The 21321-nt window shown below is 41.5% G+C and overlaps 1 protein-coding gene across 1 annotated transcript in view; it reads left to right on the forward strand.

Annotated features, from left to right (window-relative positions):
• The window catches only part of T265_10801 (hypothetical protein), a gene marked incomplete at both ends in the record, with an annotated part of 130068 nt that overhangs the window by 72336 nt on the left and 36411 nt on the right, over positions 1-21321 (forward strand). Inside the window, one exon of the mRNA XM_009177276.1 lies at positions 1987-2068. Coding sequence (XP_009175540.1) covers positions 1987-2068 — 82 coding nt within the window. The remainder of the gene's footprint in view (positions 1-1986; positions 2069-21321) is intronic.

The following is a 21321-nucleotide window of genomic DNA, read 5'->3' on the forward strand; positions in this document are numbered from 1 at the left end:
ATAGTTTCATTCTCTTGTGTTACTATATTCGATTGCTTCCAGTGCATGAATCGTCTAATAATTGGGAAATTTCGGCTTCAGACTCCTAGTCTTGTCTTTGCTTCTTCAAGGATGCCACCTAGTTTGCACTTTAAACCAACACAATAAGTGATATTCTGAATTCAAGTGGAATGTTTTGCTGTGAAATTGACCAAAATCAGTCAGTCGTATTGTAGCGCGGGCGAGTCGACGCAGTACGCTGTAAAGCAACGGATACACCGGGTTAACTCAGGCACAGCAGCACGTGTAGTTACAGCAAGCACAACACACGGATAGGAAAGCAGAATGACCGCGTTGCAAATACACGTATATTCGATACCGAAACCGGAACCGGAACAACGGGTACAGGTCACGTGAAGTACAGACAAACAGGTCAAGGTCACTCGGGGGAGGAGGGTCCATGCAGACTACTCCTTCCTGTCCGGCGCTCGTGGTGACTTGTCCGGGATACCTGAAAGCGAGAGAGAGAGAGAGGGAGAACTGCACACGTAAGGTCGTGTTAAGCGGGAACAGTCAAGTTTCAATTGCGTTACACTGCTCCCTCCCGAGCATGAGCACTGTCCTCAGTTCCCAGATGGAGTGTTTGTTTCGGATGTACTGATCTCAATGGTATGGATGACAGGTGGGAGCTAGGAAGATGTAGACGGCTAGGTGTCAGGAATGGGGGAATAGTAGGGCTTTAACTGATTGTAGTGTACACACTGTACATCCGCATGTGGCTTAGAAAGGTCACGAATGACATAGGTGTTCTTTGGCCTCTTGATAACGATAACATAAGGTCCCTGCCACATGCGATTGAATTTTGCGGGCGCACCCGTTGGTGCTTTCGGTCGGTGTAGGAGCACAAAGCTGCCTACTGCATACAGAGGTCGTACACAGTCTTCTGGTGTTGCTGTGCATGTCCAATGGTTTCACGGTCGATTTGTAGTGCCGCGAAAAGGCGTTCTCGGAGTGACCTGGCGTGTTCGTTACCGCCAACCAGGTCTGCAGGAACCAAAGGCGCGTCTGCGTCTGAAGGTAGTCGAAGGTCGTGGCCCAGTTGTAAAAATGCCGATGCACAACTTATCAACTCGTATAAGAACTTGAAACCACTCATTCAAGAACACATTTTACACAATAAGCGATATTTTGAATACAGATAGAATGTTTTACTGTGAAAATTGACCAAAGCCAGTCAGTCGTATTAGTAATCCATCTTAGTGAGACCTTGCAACTGCAGGCGAAATTTTACGTAGACGCTACGAATATTTCAAAGTGGAAACTCTTCAACTGCTTTGACAACATCGGCAATGAACAACGGTCTGCAACATTTGAGAATCTAGCGCGCACATCACACTGAACGCTAACAATAATATTTTGTAAAATGGATACAGGTGTGGCTGTCCTCATCATCTCTCCATCTCTCTACACCGAAAAGAAGTCGTCCGTTTGCGGGTGAATAGAAAACTAGTGAGAAACAGCCACGAAAACTAACAAACGGTTCTCCGAATTACACTTCCTACTGGGATTAAAATACGTTCCGCACGTGTGAAAGGATATTGCGTCAGTGAATTACGCTGCTTCACATCGGTTTCCGAGTCCGACCGAGAGGTAACTGAACGCGGGGGTCCTAGATTTGTAGATCGGCCAAACTCAAGCGTGTGATGTATGCATGCACTTGGGAATAAAACAGGCCAACCTAACTACCTTGACTTCTCACAGTGAAATAAGCCTTCGGTTTGCACAGCTATCTGCTACCCACGGCTTGTTCATCCATTCACTATGCCACTTGCAGTTACATGGTTGTGACCAAGGAAAAAACAAATGACTACCGGTTTATCGGACTTTGGGGTGACTTTATATCAAATTAATAACCAGCCGGCCTGTTTATTTTCAATATCAGTCACGTATAATGCTCTCAACCTTACCACGACACCTTGATGTGGTATTTCTTAGTTTCATATTCAGACACGATTCTCCTACTTACAGAAAAAGAAAAAATGATTCAGGAGACCACTTTGTTCACCCGGGAGTGCAAAAAGAGCGCCAGGTGTGTTATTTCAGCCCTGGCTTTTCTAGTCCATATTTTTGGAAAATTTCCTAAACAAAAGATTGCACGGCAAAGCCTAAATTAGGATCTATCACTGACCATCAAACAAAATAAAAATTTTATGGTCAGACAAATGTGATGAAAGTTATTTCACTCACCTAAAAATAGGATCTCCTTCTGAGTGGAAAAATTAAATTTTCCGATTATAGCTAACGAGCAATATTTCTGGGCTTACCAAGTGGAAGCAGGTTTCAGTTCAACGACTGTTAAACTACTCTCAACCTGGGATCGCTTTCTTCATCTTTTGAAATTCATAGTTGTTTTATTTTCCCAAATGTATTTTGTAAATTTATGCGCCATTACCACAGTCACGAATGAAAGGGGGCTAGAATCGCCCGACTGTCCAAAAGTTTATCTTCCGCTGCCTCTCAAAATTAACAGAACTCAAAACTGTTCCCATGGAGAACTCAGAAATTTTCCATCAATACTTGTTCAAAAATGAATGAACAGAGATTTATCCAGTAGAACCAATCTTTTCAAAGGTTTCATGTGTTTGCTTGTCACATGACAGGTCACCTCTAGGGAGGAAATTATGATACACAACAAAGATAAGACAAGTGCGGTTTCATAAAATCAAGCATGGCTTAAAGTTGAAAGGAACCAGGCAAAGTTAAAATCACAAAAACTAAATGTTCAGTCATGTTTGCTTCTCTTCGCAGCTTATCAACAATGGTTCCAGGAGCGGTGTTTGTTTGTTCGAAATACAGGAAAATCACAGGCGTTTTGCAAAAAGCAAAGTACCTTAGGACTGTTTGAGTTTGCTTTTTTACCGTAATGCTAATCAAGACATTTCGAGTTATTTTGTCAACAAATGAAAAATTAAATGATTACAAGGCTTGAAAAGTTCTCAAAAAAACTTCCCCTATCTCCTAGACTACGTTAAATAATCATTTTCAAAATGGCTGAATTCGGCTAAATGTACAATTCTAAGGAAAGCATTTTCGGAGGGCTTTTTCAGACTAATTAGATTATTTCTACTTTCTACATGGGCTAATATCATATATTAACATATATTAACAGATCTGATACAAGTTCGTAGTTTTATGGTGAATAAAATACGATCCGTTACTGAAACGCTTTCAAGAAATTCAGGCTCACCGGTCAATATTATTTCATTCCATCTATACAGGCTTCAAATGACAGCCTAACGTTATACATCAAAAAGCGGATGAAAAACAACAAATAATTAACTTTAACGACAAATAGCTGCAGAGTTTGTTAAAGTTAAGGCCTGTACCACAAAACAGCGTAAAACTGCTTTATCTTTGGCAGTTGCCTTTGTCAAGGTTGACCGAATTCACCGGGCAATCTAAGGACAGTCACCTGTGTAATGTGCACCCCCGAACCAGAAGGGAGTCTCTGGTGCATGACAGGTAATAGAGGTAGCCAGAACTAAGAATTCAGGGCTGCTTCTGATCAGAAGAAGGTGAACAACAAAGATCGTGAAGGGAACTTGTATTTTATATTCACGTGATGATGATATTTATTAGTTACTAGGTTTGGCACTGCGTCTGGTTCCTCATCTGTATGCAGCTATATTTAGCATATCTCAGACACGGGATGTTTTGTTTGCGAAACCCCACTGGACTGGTGCAATGTCAGGTCTCCTGCAATGAACGACAAGATTGGATAACTTTGCGCGATATCCTGGGGTTTCGTCTATAAACAGTCGTGGATTTTGAAGGAGTCGTAAATTTACTTCTGTTTGACGTCAAATCTACTCGATGACATTTTCCCCTGTTTGGCCCATTGAATATGAAAATCGCACTTGCACGTAGCTTTAGATACAAGTGGTATTCTTCGAAACAAGCAGAGTCATGTGTGCTGCACGGTTATTTCACATTACAGTTCACTTTGTGCCTTGAGTCTCTCTGTGTCCGTAAGCCAAACTACTCGTTTGATAACGTGCTACTGGGTGGTTAAACGTCAGCGCATATTCACACCCGTTGGAGCTACCGTATCAAAACTACAGGCTTAATCGTTTTATTCATTTGGTTCAGAATTTTCCGAACGACTACTGGGTGGCTGTTTGTGATTTTGAAGCAGTGCCACCTAGAAACCACATCGAGCAACGGAACTGTAGCGAAGTTGTTTAATATCAAACGGCAGGAGAAGTTCGGATAAAGAAAGGGTATATTCATGCCACTGTCAAAGCAACGCAATGGGTTGCAACGACTCACATGACCGCTTTCCGAATATTATGGGAAAACGATTATAATAACCAGTCTTAGGGGAATGCGGCCTTTCGCTTTTACTTTCTAGAGTACCGCACAACAGCGTCGGAAAGAATAAGGTCTACAGCTACTTTACAGGAACATCTTTCCACGCTAAATCATGGATAGTGTGTCCAAGTTGGTTTCATCCTTCCCGAGCTATTGGGGATGACGCGGCTATACATCCACTTCTGTTGTAATTAACACTTTTCAGAAAAGCAAACTTCAATGATGGGTAGTTTCACTGGCTTCCATTCGAACCCGCATAAGACATCTATAATGGTGAAAAAACAACGTCAGCAACCGTATTTCGCAAAATGCACCCCGTTGCACATTAATCTTGCTTTGGAGGAAGGCAACTACATTCATCAGAATATTTCATTCATGATCTTTCTAAACTGAATGTTTTGCGCAGACTTCGGCTGTTACCTAAGTCTGACGGACACATGGGATTGTGTCCACCTGTTGAGATAGGGGGTGAAATTAATCGTGGGTTGACAAACAAATTTCAGGAACCTTGTGGACAGTCACGAAGACTAAACACCACCTGTCCCTGACCGTGGACGTCCCGTAGTTCTGCGCGGAATTTCCATCAGCTGTGCCAGAACAAAGTGGACAGTGTGGTTCATGAACCCGATTGCATTGCATGCTGTGATACTCAGGAAGTTAGTTAATAGGAAAGTAACTTATTCCGACTGTTCACTTCAAATTTCTAGCGGTTCCTAGTAGCCTACATGTGGATTTATTGCAAGGCCTCAACGGGTAAGAATGTTGCATATTCTTAGTACAACAGTTGACGGGCATTGTGATTGTTTTTAACTCAGGGCGCACAACTGTTTCTCTAAACGCCGTCAACGCAAGCCGCCTCAATGATGCACACTCCCGTATGTGAATATATTCTATCCAAAATTAGGCACCGCTCTAATTTTGTTTAGAGAGCTTGCAAGAGGAGACCCTTGTATTACGAAGGATAGGATCTTATTTGCCCTATACCTATTTAGAAATGTGAAGGCAAAGAAGTTTGCCGAAAAAATTACTGCAAGAATAGAGTTTTTACTTTGTTGCCCAAACTCCGTTAAAGATTCTATCTTTGAGGCTTTGGTGGATGTTCAATTTAGTAGTTAAATATTCCTTATCAACGGGACACCGCATCTCAGTCTGTCACTCGAATGCACACTCTGGGTCCTGATGTTGTCTATTATTTGGTGCGGACAAAACTAGAAAATGGAAGCGCGGACCCAGACTGATTTTACTGATGGGAATAGGGGTCGAATTCGAAAGTTTTTCTTCGCACCTAGATTTCTTATTTGGGCAAAAACTTGGCTCGCTGTCTATACTTCCCCATAAAAAGGGAATAATGAACACAAATTTTGGAAGATAGCAAGAATTATGGGGTGGTCTCTTCAAGCAAAAGCTGTTTACTCGAAATAGTGCTGCCCTCCAAGAACAGGATTGGACGCCGACGACTGCGTGTCCCCGATACCCTTGCCAACCACATCCACTTGAGCTGTCCACCACCAGCACCATATCCAGCCCACTTTTAATTTGTGACAGCAGAACTATTCAAGTAGGAAAATAATTAGGTTTTCATCTCCACGGACGTCTGCAAGCGAGATCCATTCTAGCCAGGAATGTCTCGATTAAGAAGATCATCAAGGCACCTGTCATCAGTGTTTACATTTTAGAACGTAAATCACACATTCTGTCGATCCTATGGCTGCGCATATGTTGTGACATTCAGTTTGGAAATGTTGTCTCACCTGATCTCTAGAAAAACAGTGGAAGTGATAGTTTGATTAGAAGCTTGTCTGGTCACCGCTGTCCGATAAAACATTTCGTGCGACAAAGCCCAGTGGAATAGCCAGATTTCCAAGGATCATCAAGCGCCAGTTTAAGTCTCTTTAAGTAAATTCCTTCGTGTCTCTGTAGAGACCAGTGAACAATGTATGGTGTGTATGGCGATAAGCCATTGAACTACACAACAACTGTTGATCGGACAGTCAAATAAACCCCAACCCGATATCCTCAGTCCACCTTTGTTCAATAAACAAGGGGTACAGTTCGACATAACCCATAGGATAATAGTAGTGACGTCAACTGGAAATTGAGAGCACAAGGAAATGCACCAGTAACCGTTACGCCCAGTTCAGTGTGGTTTATTTGGTGTGAAATAATTCATCAAAGCAACAACTAATGGAAAGTGGCTAAATAATATTAGGATATGTCTGAATTTTGCCTAAAATTAGTATTTTTAGATTCTTTTAGTGATCCAGTAGACTATTGTTCCAAGGCCAGTGAGATTTCCGATAAGTGGAGGTACATCTAATAGAAAGTATATAATGGCAGTGATAGCGAGATTCAGGCTAGCTACTGTATCAGTTTCTCACACATAAAATACACTCCAACCATCTGCTTCAGATACGTGCGTTGTTCCGCTCTTGTAGCGTCCCCCACGCAGCCCCCAGTGTACAACGTCAAATGGCTGATTTTAATTCATGCCCCCTACATTCAACCTCCAGGTTGACGGGAGTTTTTGAGGTAGGCTTTCAATTGAGCCTTCCTTGGGCCGCTGCGGTCATGAACAAAACAAACGCCGAATATAACCACTAGCCATCTTCTGAACTTTTATTGTTAATGAACATTTTTCCGAAAAATGGTTGCTTGAAAGTCTTTTTGAAAAGCTATGCCATCTCGGTTCCGCATTAAGGTGTCTGCTTGAAGCATTCACCCAAAGCTACTTGCAGAATTATCCAGTGCGCTCAAAGGTGGCTTCAAGTAAATCTCTTCCACCCGTAACCTCAAGCAAAAATAACTGAATCTACTTTCAGTTCAATATTGAAGACCAATACCGTACAACTTCTAGGACTTCTGTTTACTTTGTCGATATGACGGCCTCTTTCCAATATTCTTTCATGTACAGGTCAACAAATAATTGTGCACAATTCAACCGAAGATAAGGGTGGGTACAATTTTACTGAAAACGTTTAAAACTTTCTTGGGGCAAAAATCACGAGGAAGTAGAGCAGAGAAAAATATGTGCGTGCCGACTATTTAGTTACAAGTATGGTGCCCGTAACATATCACTGACAAATAAAATCGCGCGGATAGTTGCAGAACTGCAGTTAGTTTGTTCAGTTTTCCGGGTTCGGAAAGAAAATCAAAAATGGAAGTTAAAGCGACGAGTTGTGAATAGCAATATATATCTCACGCCTTTTTTGTAAAGACATTAATCGCATAGGCGGTGATGTGGGAATGGTAATGCGGACTGTGCTGTTTTGTGCTTTTATGTACTTCAAAATCCCAGAAACTGAGAGCTCGATGGAGTGCATCCTAATCAGTAATATTCAACGTGCAGACTACTTGAGATTCTGTCGCAAGACTACCGAATAGTTCCTTTTTCGTAAAAATAGTATGAAATCGCCCCTCAAAATCTGAAGGCATCCCATCTGGTGGGCGTTACCCGGAATTAGAGTCCAAATGCTGTAGACAACTTGGTGTTCCGTCGAACCCCCAGTTCCAGCAGTTTCAAAATACATATGAGCTCAGTCCATACATCTAACCAAATTGCTGTTCAAATCAGGGGTTAATTCTCTCCGATGGGTCCTAAAGGGATAAGAGTCCATCATGTTGTCTTCCAAATTTGTGGCTCTGATGTCTTGCGGGTTTAACTTCTGAATTCTCAAGGGCCCTGGAAACAGAACTACGAAATTTTGTTGCAATATTTGAGTGTAGCAAACTTTTCATGGGGTTTTAAAAGTAAGCTCCCTTCATTTTGCTTAAATTGCTTTGGCACCACCGCAAAATAGAGAAGGATGCAGAAATGTGCTGTATAGTGCGGCCAGTTTGCAACAAGGACTTAGAAATCAGGTTCAGTGGGAAACTTCAGTCGGAAATGTTCATGACTCTAATTCCCGTGACAACCGTTTGTCTAACACACAGCCGCAACCACATGATCATTCAGTCAGAGACTACCGCCAATACACCTTCTGCACCTTTCAGTTACGTTATGATCCAAGCATAGTAATGCGGAAAATTCTGTACATTCTATGTCTATATGTCAGGACACACTCAGTTTCTTTTTTCAAGCCTAGTGAACGAAACCTAGTAGTTGTCCCCTAAACTGAAAACAATGTCATCGGGGAGTTAACTCGTCGTCCCGGAATTTAAACCCAGTACAATTTTACCCAGAAGAAGCCAAACTCAGAACCAAAAATGAAATACTTTTTGGATTTCCAGGCTACTGAATCGGTTCCCAAGAGAGAACACCATAGTGCAGATGTCATACGTTACTGACCTGGTTCTATCAGTCGACTGCCAGGAAAAACAATTGATGTCATCAGCACCTGTGACAAGATGCTTCATCAGCTGGACTGGACTGGAATCCCCGGGGACACTGTTAGCGTACGCTAAAAATTTGATACAAATTGACAGTGACAAAGTCCAAGCCCAGGAATAAGCCACTACAATGATTTCATATCTAACAGACTCCCCATAATTTTTGCTGTTTAGTTAGCTATATTTGAGGGTATGTTCATGACAGGCTGTCCCTTTTGCGATCTTGCTTGAGTTTTGCCGTGTGAGACGAAATTCCCACACTCGCTGTGATCTTTGGTTCAGGCGCTGACGATGCTTGCGTCTTGGTTTGCTTCAGAGAAGCTATATAAAAATATTAGCTATCTGTCATTTTTAACCCAGCTGATTCAAACGCCACTCATATATTGAGGCAGCACATGCTCTGCAGTAAACGAAGACGCATCACTGCCTGAATTGGAAGCACGCCAGGCACAGAGTTTCTGCAGCGGGTGCCTTGTGACCAAATAGAGTCTGCAAACACGGGCTTGTAGCTCAAAATTCATGAAGCTATTGACCTGTTGGAATGTGAAAAGGGATTGCGAAACGGAATGACAAAGTTAAAGATGACGCGACATGGCTTTAGACAGTTCAGCAGTCGAAAATTTCAGACCTGCAATGCACAATGACCACCTCGGAGCCGTTAGAACTAGCTGCGAAACAAGTTCGTGTTGTGGCGAATGCGAATGTGTTTGTGCTCACCATCTTCGACATATTCTGACTTCGGCGGTGCTCAAATTCAAAGTAGCCGGACCGTTTGTACTAAATGCCTTCTTGACAAGTTATCCCACATGACTGGGAGCAACATCCCCAAGTGCTTCTTGATTGTGCCCATAAATCCACGACCAAATTTTATCAGTATTTCTGCTCAGCATTCTATTTTGTCTAGAAAAGTAGTAATCTAGTTTTGTGGTTTCAAAATGAGCAACAATTTCCCGGAGAGTCCTGATTGAAAATGGAAATAAGCGCATTTCCTCGTGCTCTGAACGTTAGTGATTCAGTTTGATTTTTTGTCAAAATTCCGAATCTCAAGCAGTTTAGCACTCATCGATTAGGCAGAAAATTCAAAAATTCTATACATCACAACCCCATTTACCAACCACAAATGAGGGGTGTGCGTAGAAAATGATGACTTCCGTTCCCCTACAATTCACTTTTTGGTCAGCTTCTAGATGAAAAACCTAAGGATCTCCGACATTCTGGATGGTCATATAATGAAGTTGGCTGCTCCAAACTGAAGTGTCGATCAGCTGCGTAGGACCAGGCATTCTGAAGTGTCGATCAGCTGCGTAGGACCAGAGCGTCCAGATTAGCAATTATTTAAGATGATATTCTTCAGGTTACCAAAACAGTGGAAATGCAAGTTTCACTGCAAGGCTCCTGTATATTGAGGATCAGTTGCTTCCAACCATGATAGAAACTGACGACATAGTCTGCAAGACCCTCATCTCTATGGCTGAGAGTTGGCTGGCTTACACGGTTTGTGGGAAAATATTTTCTCGTTAAAATGTATGGGTTAGTACAACTATGAGGACGGCCGACCAGAAAGTTCTCAAGATTTCCTAATTGTTTGGAAGCACGGATACGTGCCTCGTAAACAGTACGTGGGCTACACCGTCTAGACCCGACAGAAGCTGACGGAAGCTGCTAACCAGCCGTAACTGAATCACCACGTCTAAACATACTTTTTGCGTACCCTTTTGCCACCCAGACTACTCATATTCTTGGGAACATTAATACTCTGTAAACGTAATTACTGTTTTGATCTCTTCGATGATTCGGAAAACCGCCATTGTGACCAAAACCTACTTTCACGCCACTAGTTAGGCCGGATGAGCGAATGGTTAAGAATTTGCCCAGGGTCAGTCACGACCAAACTCAACTTAGCCTGTCTCTCCAGCCATAACTAGAGAACTTTTGACCTCAGCTTTGGTCTAAGGGGATGAACTTCCTAATATCGCTGTACCGAAAATGGATATCCGTCTGACTAGCGACACTTCACCGACAACTGCGTATTTTATTTTTCGCTCCTATTTTAACCAATATATGTGTGCTGACCTGAAAACATTAATGTTCGTCGCTGTATTCTTATTCAAACCATGGGGATAGTCAAGCAATAAGTTATTCATATCCATGAAACTGGAATATGCAGCGGTGTGACAGCCACTGTACTGCCATATGAAGTCGTTTAAACCACCAGAACTTGTGATGGTATTTGGTGGAAAAAAGAGGAGACAATTAGATGAAACAAGAACACAGTAAATAATATTACTGTTTTCGGGATCAGCACACATCAGGTCAGTACACATCTGATGGTTAAAATAGGAGCGAAAGATAAAATACATAACGAAGATTGGTTAGTGAAATGTAAGACGTGGATTGATTGTCTGCGCCTCCACGTCGCATCTAGTTTCATTTTTCGCTTCTGTTTTTACTAGATATTTATTGACCTGATGGCGAAATCCTGAAAATATTAATGATCGTCATTGCGTTTTTGTTCAATCAGGTAAAAACAACCGGAGCAGTTTTATTCAGATTCATGAAAATGTCAGGCCACGAAAATGTCCTGTTCTATATATTCTAATATTTCTGCAATTCAGTTGTTTGGAGGTTTGAAGGATTCATTTGAGAGGCTTCCAACACACGTCTTAGTGAAAGCAAGAACATCAACTAGTAAAACACAGGATAAATTTTAAGACAAAACAGCTGCTCCATTAAGATACGCACTTAGACAATTCACTTAGAGCCAAGTGCCCAGGGGAATTTTCACACTTAATCCAAACCGATCGGACAGATGTGTCGATGAGTGATTCTCCAAAAGGGTTTGTTTCCTTCTTAATCAAGATTTTACGAGAAAATTCATAAAAACCATTAAAAGGGACAGGTGGTGTTTTTCAGAATTTTAGAAGATATTTGCATGTTACGCAAAATCTAAATTTCCTATATATAATTGTGGGAAATTTCGAGAATACATTTGTTCCAAACGATCGCAGCTACGCAGCTTTGAAGCAAAACATTCTATAAAGTACTCAAAGCTTGTTTGAGTTCTACGCTATCACCAAGTGAACATTAGCGTGTTATCTGCTAAACACAGAACGATGCATAAGCAAGTGAGATCAATTGAACCCCGCGCACTGCACCTGACTGATGACCTAAAAGCTTTTGAAGGCGGTAACAGTAAACAGGGAAATCTCGCTCCGTCTCATTGCACTCACAAGGAATAAAAACACTATGTTTTAAAAACGCTATTTAGAAACAACGAATCAAGCTCCAAAGCATTCTTCTTGCTAAATCACCAGACTAATCCATCTGCAAGTGTAAACAGAGAAAGCGGTGCTAGGTACTCTTCTCCAAGTTCTTGACTGCGTATGAAACCTTTTTTGCCGGCAAACGGTGCAGAGGAGTCAACAGAATGTTTCCAAAACCAAAACAGGGTCCATTATCACATCGAACTGTTGACCACTATTTCCTCTGCATCCGTTTTTAGTTTCTCACTGCACATAGTTTCTCGGCAGTCCCTCGCCTAACAAGCATTTATTTGATAGTGAGCGTCAGCGAATAAGCGCACCAGCTAAACTGCGCAACAGCCACTATCTTACGTGTAAAATGTAAACTGCCAGCGGTCATTGATAATCACATGCATTCGATCAGTCATTTAAGACGTTTAATGGATGTTATTACTTCATGTACAATGTACACACAATTCATATGAAGGCCTCTATAACAAACATGCTCTACTTGATATGATGAGATATAATAAGGTAAACTCTCAGTTCCTAGCGCTATTGAGCAGCACGACTTCCATAACGTCCTCTCGAGTAAAAAGCTGAGAAACGGAGACCTCCGTCAAACACCTCTCGTCTAAAATCTCATTCCATTTAAAACCACCTACAATGAGAGCCAGAAATGCTGATTTGGTTTGGCTAACATATCAAGCATTATACCTGCAGACCTCACCTTTGCAAAATTTGACCAGACTCATGATATATCACGTATAGAACACTTACCCATACTAATGATTAGTAAAACCATTTGTAGACAAAGGGACTTGTAACGGATCTTTTTTAATTCAATCCAACGGATAGTTCCATGAAGAACTGGATTCTGACAAGTGTGATGAAAGCTAATTTTGAATATTTTCCAAAGTGGGACTAAAGTAAGCAAGAAAAGCCTTTCACTACAAAGTTATAAGTTTAGGTAAATGTTTGTCTAGACGAGATAAATTTGCTTCATTTTGAGTGTGCAAAACGTTGTAACGAGTGCTTTGCCCTTCGTAGGGGTTCACATCATTTTAACAACCTTAACATCCCCTGAATCATTTCACAGTGCTCTTTCGATAAAATAAGAAGCCCGAAAAATGACCAAAAATATCACTACTGACTTCAGTTTTAAGAAAAAAATGGTACTGATAGAAAGATCGAATTTACATCCATTCCTCCAGCCATTATAGGCAGGTGCACAAAGGCTTTTGTTAACTCACTTAATTCCCGGGTCGAAGTTTCACCACTTTAACATAAGGAAACATTCTAAAATGTCTTATGAGTTCTCGATCAAATCGGTTCGGATATTGTCAAACGAATTGTGAGTTAACATGAAAGGATGAAAATTAAAACACAGCGTACAACCCAACGTTTCGTTTGCCGTGGGGAACCTTTCCCAAGGATTTTCACAAGGATTGCAAACAGGCCGCCCAGAGCAAATGAAACGTCGGATCATAACATCTCATTCCAATCCGCTAAGTTTCGACTTTAAAGTTTCCATATAAACACCTTTCTCAAACTGCAAGGCTTTATTTCTGCCTCTAAATACAACCACTATATCGCTCTAAAAAGTTTGATATGCTTTTGAAGTTCGTTCTCCCATTTTTCTCTGCCGCAAACTGTATGAATCCGAAGTCCAAACACTGAAATGATCTCACAGATTAACTCAGTCTCGGGTGATTTGTTGTTGTTCATGTCGGCTGAACTCGGGGAAAATGAAGATCAGGGAATCGCTATGACAGTCATAACACCACATGCTTTCGCGGAATTTTGTTCTCTATTCACAAACCTCGAATGGCCGTGGGTCACGAAGAACACCTGATTTTTCGTCACCGGTAGGCGTGAAGGCAGCACGCTTTTATCTAGATTGGTAATGCCCAAAGGGCTTGAAGGCAAATCGATCAATGGCTTCCCACACACAATTAGGCAGAAACTAAGTGAATTATTTCTATAGTAAGATGTTTTTTGCTTTGTATTCAGCACATGCGCCGATACCTGCAGGGGATCAGCTCAATGATGACTGGTCTGTTTAGTATTTCTAACGCTTCAAGCCTATCACGGAGTAACTGTTGATTATCAGATCGTACGCTTGAAGTTTTTGCAAGTGGTGACTATTCGACGGAAGCCGATTGTTTTTATAGGGTCAAAGAGTGCTCACATCCAACTGAATTGACGGCGGAACAAGAGCTGATTGGCTGATTGATCAATCAACTGAAAATTAAAGCCGTGCATCTCGACCACTGTGGTACTGCTATTAACCGAGTAAGCGAAACTGCATAAATCAAACCCAAGAAAGTACCCACGAAATACTACGAAATACTGTGATCAATGGAAAACTATTATGCCAACTAAAATTGTTTGTCTTGGATGACTAGACCGTTTGGTTATCCGGAGCTGTTTTCGGTGGATTCATCCCAGCTTTCACACTGATAAACAAGGAGATATCGGCCACTTGATCCAAGCGTAAAAATATTTGCTTAAATGCAGCATATCGCTAGCAAAATTGCTGGACACTTTTAACTTTCAAATTTTCTAAGTTTAGAAGGTTTCGCCTTGAAATTTGAAGCAACCCAACGGATTTCTGGACGGGATGTTGCATGGGAAGTTCACAAAATTATTTTTACTGCTTGGACAGAATTGAAGCAATTCTTAACTGACAATGCTAGTTGAGACTCAGATTTGTATCTGATGTCTAACTCTCATCGGTCACCGTTGTACCCTGATTCAACACGTCACCTTGTACATTATCGTTCGTCTAATTCATGGCTCCAATCAGCTGAACAAATGATATTTTAATCTGCGAGTACAAGTTTGCGCAAACCAGTTCCCTGAAGAAATAAACCGTGGGTAAATCCAACAAATGATATTTAATCTGCGAGTACAAGTTTGCGCAAACCAGTTCCCTGAAGAAATAAACCGTGGGTAAATCCACGTCATGCCTAATTAAAACCACGAGCCATTCTAAGTGGAACGTGATAACTGATTACTAACTGGACGACTCCATCCACCTCCAGCTGACACTTTTTTTCAAAACTTTGAAGTTGCTTTACCAAGAAAGACCAAGAGTACTTCAGTTTTGGGCCTGTATGATCAGCGGTTGAATGTATGAGATTACTGCATGTCTTGTGCAATCCGGTGAGACAAATGAAAAACTTTTATTGTTTTGTTCCGTCCTCTCAGTCCTGGGATTAGAGATTCAAAAGTTGTTACAAATCCAATGAGTGGCAGTTGTTAACTGCAAATGTTGAGACTTAAAATATTCATATTTGTTCGGAGGCCCTATAGATCATAGAAAGCCTTGAAAATTTCCGCACTTTGTGAAAGTTTCATTCATTGAGCTTCAGAGAATGAGTGATTATATCGGAAAATATCCAGTCATTCTGAGATCACAAGTTTTTTGATAAAGACACCAACTGCGTCACTTTTTGTACCTTCACAGCCCGAGTCACAGTTCACCAATATGTCTTGTGTTCATGTTTCAGTGACCACTATTTTCAGGAGCGGAACAGCGGAGACTGGAATTCATTCGGGTCAAATCCAGTAAATCGACTGTATTTCATCAAATTAGGGATTAGATGCCGCTTACCTCAGTTCCTCATTAAGAATCGCCGGTCAGTTGAAAATACTCGAGCAGAGATGAAGCACTTTTCAGCTTAGAGCGGTGTGAACCTGAATTATCTCTAGTTGTATCCATTACTGACAAAATTAGAGCAAAGAAACCTGAATAATCTTTCATGTTTTTGGAAATCACTCGTGCCTCCTCTAAATTATTTTATTTGATCAACCTCTTAGCGATAGTGAGATGGGTGATGCCAAAAAAGGACACATGCTCCACCAGTCATAGGACGTCTCTGCGAGCGCAGTTTGAATTCCTGACATATAGCACGAGCGGATCACGATGGGGTACCAGTCGAGAGTAAACGTTGTTGCAATAAAGCTGCGGGGTCAAGTGATACACGTGAAGGTCATTTGGAGTGCAACATTGACATCGCACAATAAAGCTGCGGGGTCAAGTGATACAGGTCATTTGGAGTGCAACATTGACATCGCAACCGAATGTCAGCAATCCACGGTGGTTATAAGAAGCACAAGTGTCAGTTAAAGGGTCTTATCCTCGGGTTATTCATATAAGTCCTAGCTTAAGAATTTATACACTGACAAGTGAGGGGAGTTAGAGCTTTAGCGATACATTATAGGTAACTGAATTAAACACTGCCCTGTAAATTAAATGCTCATGAAATACTAACCACAAAATTATGTGCAGATGGTGATTTTCCTATTTTTATTACAGATATCAGCTTAATCGAGCAGATAATGTGCTCGATAAAAATTGCAATAGTGTAAAATCAGGTGTAAAATCAGGTCGTACATAATAATCATGAGTGTCCAGTAGACATTACAGCGTCTCCTCCAAGTATCACTGGCCGAAGTATATTAATGTCATTCTGTTACAAATGAAACGTTTAGAATTTCTTGTGTACAACAAAACACAAATGCTTTGGAATACCAGACCTCGTTCATGCCAAACACAGTTCAGTGGATCCTTTACCATGATCCAGCTGGCTGGTGTTTGACAGAAACTTGTACAAGCTGCGAACATTTAGACACCGAACCTAGACACTAATTCTCACAGATGGGTGAAAGACCCAGTCGTACATTATATGAAGAGATCTTCATGAGAAAAAGTGGGTAAAGTGATTTAACGCCTGAACTGTGAGCATAATATAATTGGTAAAAAACTAAATTGCGGCTTGTGAGTGCGAACGGTATTGGATGCCACACAAGTTTGTTTACGCATGACAAGAGTGAATTTGAGCTGTTGTCGAAAGGCTACAGCGACCTCTGAGAACGGACACACAATGTCCTTTGCCATGGTTCTGAACTCATCTATTTTCAAAAAGGATTCCGAGAATGCAATTTTTTCAGCCACAGGATGTTACAGGATTGTTTGGGAACAGTACAAATAGAAAACAAGACAACAATAATAACCAAAACTGCAAAGTTGGAAGAACAGCCATTTCCCTTCCAATCGAATGACTAATCTTGCACTGCGGTATTGGCACTTCACAAACTACAGAGGTTATTCTGATCTTCAGCGGACAAGTATCTGGTTGGTTCCCCACAAAGTTCCCGACCGTTCGGCTGCAGCTACCAATAGGTGATCACCCATAATATTATACTGTGAATCATTTGCAACGGGTGGTCAAATTCTCATCCTAATACCTTGCTATCTGTACACACAAATATCCGATCACTTCTGGCCGCAAGGCCCCGAGCACCCTATGGTCACACATTATGCAACCAGTTCCCGTTTGAAGCCTTTATCTTGCCCCCGTCAGATGATTAATCCCGAAAAACTGTTTTATCTTTAGTGGAAATCAACACTAGTTTGCAACTCAAAACTTCCACACTACTGGTTGAAGACTGAGCCGTTCGGTCACGAGAGGCTGGTCGGCAGCAGAGTTAACCTGAATTTAGATCGCCATTCATTCACCGAATTCTCATTACATGACCATGTGTTGACTGTTACAGAGGATGACGGCTTTTAAGATAGAAGTGGATTATTCTGTCCTATGAGCTACTTTGGAAACAACGTGACCATAGCCACCTGGACGATAAGTGGACTTCGTAGGGAGAAATTTGATGTTTGCACAAGCGTCTGTGATTAACAGGTTCAGGACTGTGTGGTCATTAGTGGATTCTAATTCACACCCACTTAGGTTTAGAAAAGACATTCAACCATCCAAATAAAAAAGTCGAGACAGTACTCAGAAAATGCGGATTCACTGTTTCAGCTGATTACATGGTTTCGCCACGCGTTAAAATGGACAACATACTACAGGTTTACCGTTCGTGAGATATGCAGGCTGATACTGTATTTTCCGAGTAGTGCTATGCATATGAGAAACATTCTTACATCCTGTATTTCCGTATTTTTGTTGCTCAGTATGAGCATTACGATCACATTTTGGTGTTAAAGTGACCCTTGGAACCAAAGCTGATAAAAAGGCTCTTTAGTTCACATGAAATTCTGCGTGTTGTCAATTTGGTTACTATTTCACGGCCAAAAACCCTGAATCCTTTAGAAAAACGAACATCTTCGCCATCTATTGTGTCTTCTGGAGCATTTTCTTCATCAATCCCACATTACTTTCCGCACCCCCGTGTGAGTGGTATTTTTGCTCAACTGTACCTGACAGACGCGTTACGCAGAGTAAAGTGTTACGGAATATTCTGGGAGCTGACTCCTGGGTCTGCTCAGTTGTTTGCGTTCGTTGTCCGGTTTGGCCTTCATCCCGTGTCTGTGAGAACTATCGCCGATACTTTTTTTTCCAGAATTCGCCGCTGCGGAAAGGTAATGCTGGGTTTCACGCCTCACTTTCTTTGCTTGATTGCATTTTCTCCGCTCAGCTAACCGTAAACACCATCTCAGCGGTTACAGCCTCGCCGCCAGTGAATATAGCAACTTCTGGTACGTTATCACATTCTATTAGGAAAATGCGACCGTGCACTTTAGCAATTCTCCACTATTTCTTCGTAAATCTTCATCGATAGTGCAATTGTCAAGCACCGGGCATATCTATCATCCGTAAATTTAGGGTCAATCAGTGTGATCCAGGGTAACAAACAGTGCGACCACATGGACCTTACGCGTGTGCCTCTATCATAGCCTGTGCGCATGTTTTGTTTTTTCGTTTGGCCGATAGGTCCAAGGTCACGTGAAACACGTGGTCAGCCGTCTGTTTATACATCGCATCGGAAACTTCCAAAAAGGCGATCTAAATGAGATAACCAGATAAACTGAAAGTAACCTGTTTGTCGCTCTAGCCATGGTTATCACGTGCTCCGACATGTTTGTACCATGACATTTTCCGTTCAGAAACTGACACCACTTAACCTGATGTGTACAGATTTATTGTTATGCATATTCGGCAGATGTCCTGTTCAACGAGAATATATCAAGATCTGTAAAATATACGCAGTGAAAACAATACTGTTCCGGTGTGTCAGCACACGATCTAGCAGAACTTTAACTGGTTTCCATGTCGACGAGCCCACGATAGTATTTTCTCATGTTGCTTTCTTAGAATCAGTGATTGAACTCCATTAGACAAACAACCGAGGTTGGTGTTATCTAAGATTAGTGGATATCACATTCGATGTTTTATTTCAAACCGTACGCTGATTTTTGCCCCTCCCAATTAAGTAATATATTGCCCACTAAAAAGTCGGATCCCATTGGTTTGGATAGCAACAAGCGTCTAAGTTTTAGCCTCAAATGAAGCACATGTGCAAGAGCCAGGATATCATACGAGGCAGCAACATGCCAACCTCATGATACCATATTGAATAAGACGTCGATATATCAAATTCAGTTTACACCAACACCATCATGTTAATAACGATGTTGTTCTGTGTCACAACCAACTGTGCTCTCATTGCCTTCCACTCAGCTGAATCTCTCATATAGCACAATTGGGAGTCCGCAATTTCTATTTACTTTTCCTTCAGAGGCCGAAGAATACGATCAAACTGTGCATGTCGTGGATTAATTTCTGAAGTGCGTAAAAGGTCAAGTGTCACTTCACAGTGAGGCAACGGTGTTTCAAAGGTTTAAAGGCCGAATATCATGTCGAGTGACCTCATAGGACTAAGATTTGTGCTGGAGTGTCAATAGGAGTCAAGTCAACTTAGATTTCAGGTGGAGGCGAGTTGGATTTGTTTACTGTCGCAGATACGTGTCGTTGATCAGAGTAGTTATTTCGTTTACCAAAACACGGACTATGGTTGCATTGCCAGAAGTACTCGTTTCATTTCGTCGTCGGACATAACGTTTTTACACTTCTCTCTGTCCAATTCAAGATGTCCCGTGAACGTGTTTTCCATGTTTTGTAGGAGATATCGTTCTGCTCGATCAAGGCCCATTTCATATAATGAGTGGTCTCCGCTCCACACATCTCATCTTAATCAATCTACTGTATCCATTTGTACCGCCATCCACTTAACGAAACCTATTCGCTGGAAGCTAAGATGCTTTTAAAAGCACCACTTTGTCCCTGAAAGTCTAGGCTCATTCTGTTTTCCTGCGATTTAGATACACAAATGTTTTGTTTAAGTGATTTTCTAGGATCATCAAATACCTCAAAATAGTGTCCAATCGCCCGGAAATGTGATACATAAAAACTGGTGCATTTTGAGGATGTTTTGGTCAGAATAAAGTCCACTGTTTTGCGTAGCCTACACTGAACTCACTTACCTGAAAATAGCTGAACACTTGATTTTACATCTAAATTTGATGACAGTTTCTCCGAAGAAGCATCCTTTGATTTCGGCAAACGCTTCTAGGGTAAATATCCTAATAGAATCACCCACCGAAGTTTGCTGGTTCGCCCAAAATTGCAGGGACGTGCCTTTGTGACTTTATTTACTAATAGGGTCTTAACAATGAGCTGCGAGTTTTCGTTGCCATTAAATACACATGATCAATGCCCACATATCACATTTTCCTGCAAACTTTATGATATTGCCTTGAACTAATTGGGCCACTGCTGCTGATCGCAGCATCAACTTTTGCAAATGGTGATGAATATTATCTATTGTGCACACAGAGAAAAAGCAACTTGACTTCTCATCACGGACCCATCCAAGCATAAACTTCATCCTTTAAGCCGATTGTAATCAAAGATCAAACCTCAAGCTACTTCTAAAAATCGCTGGGAGGTGTGAATGGAGCTCGGATGGCATTCGGAGAGAGTTGAGAAAACGACTAAATCCCAAGTCAGCTTACGGAATGCGGCTTGCTCTCCCACTCAAGCAGAATCTAAGAGAATTTAACGGTGAAGATGGTAGATGCACAATTATACGTAACTGGACGCGTTAATGTTTACGTATATTCCTGGTACATATAAAACACTTTTGGAGCTAGTTCATGTTCGATACAGCAGTGGAGCCTTGAAACTAAGGGAAAAGTGTAACTTCTGTGCAATTTTGTTTGAAATATCGCCAGACATCAACAGTGCTGCATAATTACTTTAACGTAGAATAAGGACTTTCTTGGCTGGAGTGTTCTGCACAGGCGAGTCAGCTATGTGTTTCTTCCACAAATTGACCGCTATTTTGTACTTTGCGTCTTCTTACAGATCTTTAGTTGTGGTGGAATAATGTTCCGCACCGCAAACCGACTCTGTGCTGATATGTATGGGACACTTGACTCCGAGGAACACTAAGCTAACCGGGGTACACAAACAAGAATTACACCCTGGTTGGAAATGGTGAATTACCCTTAACTGATGGTCTCCTCTCTCTCAGCGTTTGACTGTATCCAGTGTTCTCATGACAAGCCTGAAGGACAGTGTGATGAGAAAGTTCA

The sequence above is a fragment of the Opisthorchis viverrini genome (assembly GCF_000715545.1).
Source record: "Opisthorchis viverrini unplaced genomic scaffold opera_v5_409, whole genome shotgun sequence".
Taxonomy (NCBI): domain Eukaryota; kingdom Metazoa; phylum Platyhelminthes; class Trematoda; order Opisthorchiida; family Opisthorchiidae; genus Opisthorchis; species Opisthorchis viverrini.